At 41.9% G+C, this 9,959-nt stretch overlaps 1 protein-coding gene across 6 annotated transcripts in view; it reads right to left on the bottom strand.

Moving 5' to 3' along the window:
- Positions 1 to 125: 125 nt before the first annotated feature.
- The window catches only part of ZNF410 (zinc finger protein 410), a 40,289-nt gene continuing 30,455 nt past the window's right edge, over positions 126 to 9,959 (bottom strand). For 4 of the 6 annotated variants that reach the window (XM_008977894.6, XM_003824154.7, XM_055097836.1 and 1 more), the window contains 2 exons: positions 8,893 to 9,020; positions 126 to 900 (listed from right to left, as the gene is read on the bottom strand). In XM_008977894.6, coding sequence (XP_008976142.2) covers positions 862 to 900; positions 8,893 to 9,020 — 167 coding nt within the window. In that variant the 3' untranslated portion in view covers positions 126 to 861. Of the gene's footprint in view, positions 901 to 5,026; positions 5,321 to 8,889; positions 9,021 to 9,717; positions 9,923 to 9,959 lie in introns of those variants that run through there. The other 2 variants (XM_055097839.2, XR_008620928.2) reach the window with 2 other exon arrangements.

Below are 9,959 nucleotides of genomic sequence, written 5' to 3'. Positions count from 1 at the left end.
GACTCCTCGGTTCAGTTTTACTGGTATGGAATCCTAAGGGTAAATCAATACACTATTTTAAAGGGAAAGATTAAATTCTTAATCTCTTAGAAAACAAATTTTGTATAAAACAAGAGCCAAAGAACTGACTGGGCTGTTTGTTTATTTAAAGGAAAACCTGAATCTCTGCATCATGTAATTTTTAACTTTAAAAAAACAAAAACATGAAATCCCTCTTAACATGCTACTGTATGTTCCATTAACGAAGAAAGCAAAGTGACCAAGTAGAAGTGTATAGGACAAGATAGTACCTCAGCCTGGGCCAAGGGGAGATTCAAGTAATTTATTTTTTTGCAGCCCAGTGGCAGAGAGTCTCTTACTCAGGTTGCTAAAGGGAGAATGTAACAAGAGAATTGACATCACTCCCTTCTTCAAAGCAACAAGGCATCTTGAAAACTCAACTTCCTGGTGAAGCTCTGTTGTCGGTAGCAGGAATTATTTCATCCATGTGAAAAGACAGCTGAGTCTGGGATGAAAACTCTTCAAAGGAAAACCTCCCCTCAACAGTCAGAATGAAGAACTTCAGCCAACACATAATCAAATTCACTTTTGGTCTATCCCAGAAATTTGCAGTGGGAAGAGAGGTAGGTACAGTTTCCCAGCCCACAGTCATTGCTTCATTCCTTGTCTGATCAGATGGTAGTTAGAAAAGAAGCTCTCCTACATCCATCTTCTATACCAGGAAAGAGGAAGAGTGGCAAAAGCAGAGTCTTGTGCCTTCAAAGATTCATTCTGGTTCTGTTGTGGGCTAAGGCATCCTGTTCCCAGTATACGCATTTTGAGATCAGATAGAGTTGCTCTTCCAGGAGTCAGCACCCATGCTCATGTCCGTCTTTCAGTTAAATCTCCTTGGTTTAGTAACTGTAAAAGATTGAAAGCAAATCTAGAATAGGTTACAGTTGAATTATACAAAAAATAATTCACAGTAAAAATGATTAAGAGTGGAGGATGGAGAATGCACTACAGGGGTGAATGAAGGCTATCTACTTCCAAAGCAAACACATGCACGGACTGATTGATAGATGTCACTGTGGCCTTGGGACAGCACTTTAGCCATGTCATAAGGCTGGCATTTTAACTCTGGCAATCAAATATTCTGAGTCTATAAGCCAAACTATTGTTTGTGTAGTTACCTACTCATCAGTCAGTGACAGAGGAATCTCTAACTTACAGGGAAAACAGAAATGGTGGAACCAAAATCTTATACGTGTCAGCCAAAGGATAGGCTGAAGGCTCAAGTAGGAGAAGGAAATAGGAAGAGGAGCTGTTCCTTTATAAGTACTATATGAGAGCTGAAACCCACTCATAAAAGATCTAGGGGTTCCTTGGGCTTAAAAGAATGATAAGCCTAAGGGACTCCTGCATAATGGCAACTACCACTAACATTCTACTCTATACACAAGGCTCTATTCAAAGGAGTTTCGAAATAATGAAATTGGCTTCCATTTTAATATAAAAACAAAATGAGGCTGGGTGCAGTGTCTCACATCTGTAATCCCAGCACTTTGGGAGGCTGAGGCAGGAGAACTGCTTGAGACCAGAAACTTCAGACCCACTTGGGCAACACAGTGAGGCTCTGTCTCTACAAGAAAATTTTAAAAATTAAGGATGGTGGTACATGCTTGCAGTCCTAGCTACTTGGGAGGCTGAGGGAGGAGGATCACTTGAGCCCAGGAGTTCAAGGGTGCAGTGAGCTATGATCATGCCACTGCACTGCACTCCAGCCTGAGTGACAGAGTGAGACTGTTTTCAGACACACAAAAATGAGATGGGAACAATTCAGTAAAATTCAGAACAAAAACAACTTATTAAAATCTAATCAAATAAATTCTTCAGCTTGAGATGTATTTACTTGGTGATCCTAATTTGGATGAAGGTAATTTATACAGTAGAATTTAATGATTGGGCTGGGCACCATGGCTCATGCCTATAACCCCACCACTTTGGGAGGCTGAGGGAGGAGGATTGCTTGAGGCCAGAAATTTGAGATCAGCCTGGGCAACATGGTAAGACACTGTATCCACCAAAAAAAACTTTTTTTTAAGAGTTTAATTATATGGAATTTAAAGACTTTTAAACAAAATCTAAAGAAAAAATTAAACCTTAAAGAAACCACATATTCCATTTGATGCTGTGTGGCAGGAAAGTTAAGAATAGTGTGTTTTTAATGGAGGCCAAGATCCAGATCTTTGCAGTCAAACTTAGCAAAGGTACTTTATGAGAAATATTATAGAATTTGTAATTTCTATTTTTGCCTTGATTTGGAAAGCATTCTAAGAGGTAGTCAAAACTAGCTGGGAATCTCTTATACTGGTTCTTGAGTTCAAGAATGTGAACTCAATGTAAATATGGAGCCCCATTTAGAATGACCTTTAGTAAGTATGACAGCCCAAAAGCCCTGGGGTTCCCAGTTGGGCCTGTGCAATGAGTCCTCCATCTAATTCTCAGATGTGGCACAATAATGAGGGAAAATAGAGATTGTCCACCTGAACCAGAGAGGTGACTTGTAGTTTCTGATATTTTTCCCATGGTAATTTTTCTTCTTTTTTTTTTTTTTTTTAAAGAGTTTGGCTCTGTCACCCAGACTGGAGTGTAGTGGCAAGATCATGGCTCACTACAGCCTCAACCTCCTGGGCCCAAGTGATCCTCTCACCTCAGCCTCCCAAGTAGCTAGGACCAGCTAATTTTATTTTATTTTTTGTAGACATGGGGTTTTCCTGTGTTGCCCAGGCTGGTCTCAAACTCCTAAGCTCAATTGATCCTCCCACCCCAGCCTCCCAAAGTGCTAGCCACCTCACCCAGCCTCTCATGAAAATTTCTGATAACAGATTTGGTTGTTCTCTGATATTCTTGATAAGCTATTTTTATTTTTAGAGCATATTTACAGGAATTACAAGTTCATCAGTAGACTTTGATCCATACTGCTTGGTGATCTCCAAAAAAGGTGAAACGGACACGTGTTGCAAATAGCCTTCACCTTCTCTGGCACCTGAAAGTTCTTAAGGAATCAACATTCCTCACTCACTGGAGAAATAGCAAGTTATTACCTAGACCTTGGATGAGGAAGAGGGCTAAGCCTGGAACCCGGAGGGCCTCACAGCTTGAAAAAAAACTGAAGGTATTGGAGGACCCAAACTAGTGAAGAAAGAAAAGGAGGGGATAAGCAGTGGAAATGCCTGTGATAAGAGGAGGAGAATAATGGTAAAAGTGAAGAAAACACAAAAGAAGTGAGGCTCAGACAGAGGGTATGTTTGTAAATATACAAAAACCCATGAGGAAAAAGTGACAGTGCAGGATTTTGAGCTACATCCAGGACAGCACTTTCCCTTTTGTGTTGTTAATATTTTTCTAAGTGTTTTGGGCTTCCATTATGAAACCCTTCCATTTTTCTAAGGGTTTTGTGCCTTCCTGGAGTGAAGACCATACTTCCTTTTTTTTGTTTGATTTTTGGGATAGGATCTCTCCCAGGCTGGAGTGCAGTGGGACAATCATAGTTCACTGCAGCCTCGAACTCCTGGGCTCAAGTTGATCCTCCTGCCTCAGCCTCTGGAGTAGCTGGGACTACAGGTATGCACCACTATGCCTGGATAATTTTTTAAAAAACTTTTTGTAGAGACAGGATCTTGCTCTGTTGTCCAGGCTTGTCTCGAACTTCTGGCCTCAAGTGATCCTCCCACCTTAGCCTCCAAAAGTGCTGGGATTATAGACGTGATCCACCACACCCAGGTCTTTCGTTTTTTAGGCAGCCTGTGTTATGCTGTCTCCCTGAGGCTGTAAGTGGGCAGCACCTATTATACATGGATGCTCTGAGGCCAATTCCAAGACTCGTGCCTAGGTTCTAGGGAACAAATATACTATTACTGGATATTCTGAATACACAAATCTGATCACGTCATACCCTACTTCAAACCATGCAGTGGTTCTTCAGTGCCCCCAGGATAAAATCATGCCTTGTAAGACCTTTCAAGAGACTAGCTTATCTTTCCAGCTCTCAATTTTCCTCTCCAGCCCATCTCTTCATCCCATGTCCCATCACACTCAACCCTATTTACAGTTCCACAGAGGCCCTCTACTCCCTTACCTTCTACCTTTGTACACACTGCTGTCCTTCTGTCTGTTATATTCTTCCAACTCCTACTTCTCCATCAAGATGATGTCTATTCATCCCTCCCATCTCAACTTAAACTCTAAAACATATTCTCTGACTTCTCCCAAGACTGGAACGTACTACATTTAAAAACTGCCAGTTTAGGCTGGGCGCAGTGGCTCATGCCTGTAATCCCAGCACTTTGGGAGGCCGAGGCGGGTGGATCACCTAAGGTCAGGAGTTTGAGACCAGCCTGGCCAACATGATGAAACCCCGTCTCTATCAAAAATACAAAAAATTAGCTGGGTGTGGTGGTGGCCGCCTGTAATCCCAGCTACTCAGGAGTCTGAGACATGAGAATTGCTTGAACCCAGGAGGTAGAGGTTGCAGTGGGCCGAGATTGTGTCACTGCACTCCAGCCTGGGCAACAGAGTGAGACTCCGTCTAAAAAATTAAAAAAAAAAAAAAATGCCGGTTGATTAATTGGTCACTTCTCCCATCCTAACCTCACTGTACAGTGCAACTCCAGCACCATATATATAGTTATGAAGGTCCTAATTCTGCCTATAAGCTATTTGAGGCAGAGACTATATTTTGTTTACTATTGTATAACTAGTACCCTGCAGAATGCCCCACACATACTGGGTATGTGGTAACTAGCCGCTGAATGAATTAAATTTTCATACATCTGGCATTTATTTGGGTAATGTGGAGAATTTTAAAGATATTTACCAATACAGGAGAGAAAAGCTCTGAGGTTTCAAATATAGAAAAGAAAAGGCTAGGTGCTGTCGGTTGGCTTGCTCGAATAATAATGTGTACTAGGTAAAAGAAAAACGAGATGGTTTTCCTGAAATGACGATTTCAGGGCAACCCGATGGTTGATGAGAGAAGTATTTCTTGTATAAAAGAATCACAATTAGGCCGGGCACAGTGGCTCATGCCTGTAATCCCAGCAGTTTGGGAGGCTGAGGCGGGTGGATCACCTGAGGTCAGGAGTTCAAGACCAGCCTAGCCAACATGGTGAAACCCCGTCTCTACTAAAAATACAGCCGGGCGTGGTGGCACATGCCTGTGGTCCCAGCTACTCAGGAGGCTGAGGCAGAAGAATCGCTTGAATTCGGGAGGTAGAGGTTGCAGTGAGCCGAGATGGTGCCACTGCACTCCAGCCTGGGCAACATAGCAAGACTCCACCTCAAAAAAAAAAAATCATAATAAACACAGAGGGAACAAGAGAATTAGGATATCACCATTTTGCAGGCCTTAATGAAAAATAGATCTAGGCTATGATCAGTAATGGTTGCCAAAACCTTTACATAACCTACCAATCTTAAGATCAACTGATTGTCATGTGCCTCCTGATGAGATGTAATAGGAAGCAAGAGCACCATTTATGAAATATTCTTGCCAAGGGGGAAAAATTGAATCTAATCAAACCTCTAAATGTAACTACCAGTTTTTAGGAAATACAGTGGATAGAGAAATTAATATTAACAAAAGGAGTCAATCAGCCAAAACCAGAATGTGGGAAAATCTTTAGGACAAAAACTCCAATTCCTGGCCGGGCGCAGTGGCTCACGCCTGTAATCCCAGCACTTTGGGAGGCCGAGGTGGGTGGATCACTTGAGGTCAGGAGTTTGGGACCAGCCTGGCCAACATGGTAAAAGCCCGTCTCTACTAAAAATACAAAAATTAGCGGGGCTTGGTGGCAGGTGCCTGTAATCCCAGCTAATTGGGAGACTTGAGGCAGGAGAATTGCTTGAACCTGGGAGGCAGAGGTTGCAGTGAGCCGAGATCACGCCACTGCACTCTGACCTGGGCCACAGAGTGAGACTCAGTCTCAAAACAAAAACAAAAACAAAACAAAACAAAAAACCCAATTCCTTAAATAGATAACCATACTGAAAAAAAAAGGACTATTATAAAGAGAATTAAGAGAAATATTAAACAAATGCAATATACAGACATTGTTTGAATCCTGACTCTAGCAAACCAACCATAAGATATTTTTGAGGGGGAGGAAAAAAAGAACATAGACTATTAGAGGATACAATAAATTATTGTTATCTTTGTTTGAAGTGGTAAAGATATTATAGTTTTTAATATTGTATCTTGTTAGAGGCATATACTGAAATATATACAGAAGAAATGACATGCCTACAATTTGCTTTGAAATACTCCATCATAAACAGCAACAACAACAAAAGGAGGAAAGAGATAAAACAAGAACAGTATAAAGTTAATTGTATTTTTGTCTTTTGAGACAGGGTCTCACTCTGTCACCCAGGCTGGAGTACAGTGGCACAGTCACTGCTCACTGCAGCCTCAACCTCCCAGGCTTAGGTGATCCTCCTACTTCAGCCTCCCGAGTAGTTGGGACCACAGGCACATGCCACCACGTCCCGCTAATTTTTTTTTGTATTTTTTGTAGAGATAGGGGTCTTATGTTGCCCAGGCTGGTTTTGAACTCCTGGATTCAAGCAATCCACTTGCCTCCACCTCCGAAAGTGCTGGGATTACAGGCATGGGCCACTGAGCATGGCATAAAGTTAACTGTCAAAGTTAGGGCCAAGCGCGGCAGCTCACACCTGTAATCCCAGCACTTTGGGAGGCTGAGGTGGGTGGATCACTTGAGGTCAGGAGTTCCAGACCAGCCTGGCCAACAGGGTAAAACCCTATCTCTAATAAAAATACAAAAATTAGCCGGGTTTGGTAGTGGGTGCCTGCAATCCCAGCTACTCAGGAGGCTGAGGCAGGAAAATTGCTTGAACCTGAGAGGCGGAGGTTGCAGTGAGCTGAGATCGCACCACTGCACTCCAGCCTGGGCGACAGTGGGACTCCATCTCAAAAAAAAAAAAAGTCAAAGTTAGGAGACAGGTGTGAGCTGCCGCTCTCAGCCCTAACTTCGACTTCGACGTGGGTTTATCATACTAGTCTCTCACTGTACTCTGAAAATTTCCATAATAAAAGCTTTAAAATAGAAAAATGAAGACAAGAAAAATGGAGGAGAAAGAGGAAGGCTCCGTAAGTGAGATATGTATGATTCATTCCAAAGCAGTTACCCGAAAAAGTGACTTAGGAAAGAACCAATGATATCAAAAGCAAAAACTTTAAATATAAGCAAAGACAATGGGTCATGACAATGAATAAAAAGAAAAGTCCTGGCAAAAGCATTAACATGTATGCCAGAACCCTGTAATCCTGGGTACCCCCAAAGATATTAGAGAATAATGGAGAATATTCAATATAGGATGCAGAGTCATTTGAATGATGCAACAGCTTACTGTGGTATAAAGGTTATAATGAAAAGAAGAAGGCTGGGCGCAGTGGCTCATGCCTGTAATTCCAGCACTTTGGGAGGCTGAGGCGGGCAGATCACGAGGTCAAGAGATCGAGACCACCCTGGCCAACATGGTGAAACCCTGTCTCTACTAAAAATACAAAAAAATTAGCTGGGCGTGGTGGCACGCACCTGTAGTAGCAGCTACTCAGGAGGCTGAGGCAGGAGAATCGCTTGAACCCGGGAGGCAGAGGTTGCAGTGAGCCAAGAACGCACCACTGCACTCCAGCCTGGGCAACGGAGCGAGACTCTGTCTCAAAAAAAAAGAAAAGAAAAGAGGAGAAAAGACGGAAGAGCACCATAAAAACTAATGTAATACTGAAAGGATCCAAGCTACAGAGGTTTTGACAAAAGTTTATGCATATGAAATGTGCTCGTGATGAAGTCCACCACTCCCATGACACAAGACCAGTGAAATATCCCAAGATTCTAAAACACTGACCACTTTGCATTCTGTTTTCTGAGTCAAAGCCAAACTACAGAGTTGAAAGTGCTTTAGCTCAACCTCAAACCCTTTTTGTTTAGATCAGAAGTCACCAACCCCCAGGCCATGGACCAGCACTGGTCCGTGCCCTGTTAGGAACCGGGCCACACAGCAGGAGGTGAGCAGCAGGTGAGCAAGCATTACCACCTGAGCTCCACCTCTCCTGTCAGATCAGCAGCAGCAACAGATTCTCATAGGAGCGCAAACCCTATTGTGAACTGTGTATTTGAGGGATCTAGGTTGCGCACTCCTTATCAGAATCTAATGCCTGATGATCTGAGGTGAAACGAAACTGGTCCCTGGTGCCAAAAAGGCTGGAGACCATTGATTTAGGTAATGGTTCTCACTTAGCAAGCAAGTGAACAAATCTGTATATGCCCATTTGGTTAAGCCTGGTATCTCCCAGACATATACCATAGCAGAATGAACAATAATTATGTTTAATGATTTTGTTACTACCTTTTTTGCTGAGGGACTTTTTCCAGGATGTTATTTCTGGAGAAAAGAAAGGGATCTCTAGGAAATACTTGCTCCTCTCTGGTACAGAAATTTCACCCAATTTACACAGGCCAGGCCCTCTTCTCTGAATAACTTAACAGGTGAGGTCAACATGCATTTATTCAGTGCCTGCTGTGTGCTTTTATAAAATAAAAGCTGTATCATGTTATAGTGTGGCAGAGAATAGTGGGAACAGACATCAACAAGGAATGTATATAAAAGAACTTTAAAGCCGGGAGTCCCAGCTGTGACAGACCAATCTCCAATTCATTAAGACCCTAACCCTCAGGCTCCTTTCAAGCTGAACTCATGCTTAATTTAAAGGAAAATATTCGTGCCAAAGTTTCCAGGAAATGGAAACTGGAGACTTTTTCAGGTCCTCTAAATTCTCAATCATTCCCCACATGAATTGTCACAGAAACAAAGGGCAAGAGACCACTTTACCTCTTGTGGATTTACTGCAGTTAAGACAGAAACTTCATATGATTGCCTCCCTGACTGCATGGTCACCAGGTGATGTGTCACATCAGGCACTGAAGACAGGGAACGTGGGGATCCTTCAGCAAGCACCTCTGTGAAGCAACAGAAAAATGTTTCAATGAAAAGTGAATCCAGAGATACACCTATCTGGATCATTAAGCCTCTCATTAACAACTCTAAAACTCTATTCCTCTATTTCCCACATTCCTCTATTTCTTCCAAGTTAATCCTGTCTGATAAGCATTATCAGTGAATTTGGAAAGTATTATAAAAAGAGAATAGAAAGGCAAGAAATCTTAATACAGGATTTAGAATAATATGGCGTTAGCACTTTTAACTGAATTAAAACCATGTATGAAACAGGCAAAAGTCTTAGGCAAGCAGGTAAGGGAACCAAAGCCACCCTTAAAAGCAGTCGCCAATGATACTAATAGCACTTACTAACTGAATATGATATGAGTAACAAAAACATAGGGTCTCACAGTTACTAAATGTTCATCAGTGGGATCACCATGAAAATCTTCTGGAAATAGTTTATGGATATACCACTTAGCCCTCAAAAAACTAGAAGTTTCTTCTAGGGGTTTTCTAGATTATACAACTATCTTATGCTGTACCATATAATTTAATGTTGGCTTATATACTATCTTTTATGTACTCAATGTTCTTTCCCATATATATGTAAGCTTTCACTTCTCAACTGGATTTTAAGGTCCCTATCTTCTACTTTTGTCTTTCCCATGGTGCCAGGCACACAGTAGGCACTGAATAAATGCATGCTGACCTCACCTGTTAAGTTTTTCAGAGAAGAGGGCCTGGCCTGTGTAACTTGGGTGAAATTTCTATACCAGAGAGGAGCAAGTGTTTCCTAGAGAGCCCTTTCTTTTCTCCAGAAGATATGGCTTTTGAAGGTATGGAGAAATTGCTTTATATCTCCTCTGTAAAACCTGGTTATGTTCTGTTTAAATGTTTTAAAAGTTAAGTTCTTCCATAACTGCAATAGGAAAGATAGAAATAGTTGGGCTAGGACG

Source organism: Pan paniscus, chromosome 15 (genome assembly GCF_029289425.2).
Source record: "Pan paniscus chromosome 15, NHGRI_mPanPan1-v2.0_pri, whole genome shotgun sequence".
Taxonomy (NCBI): domain Eukaryota; kingdom Metazoa; phylum Chordata; class Mammalia; order Primates; family Hominidae; genus Pan; species Pan paniscus.
Note: the sequence above shows the minus strand (reverse complement) of the source record. Positions and strands in the feature narration are given on the sequence as shown.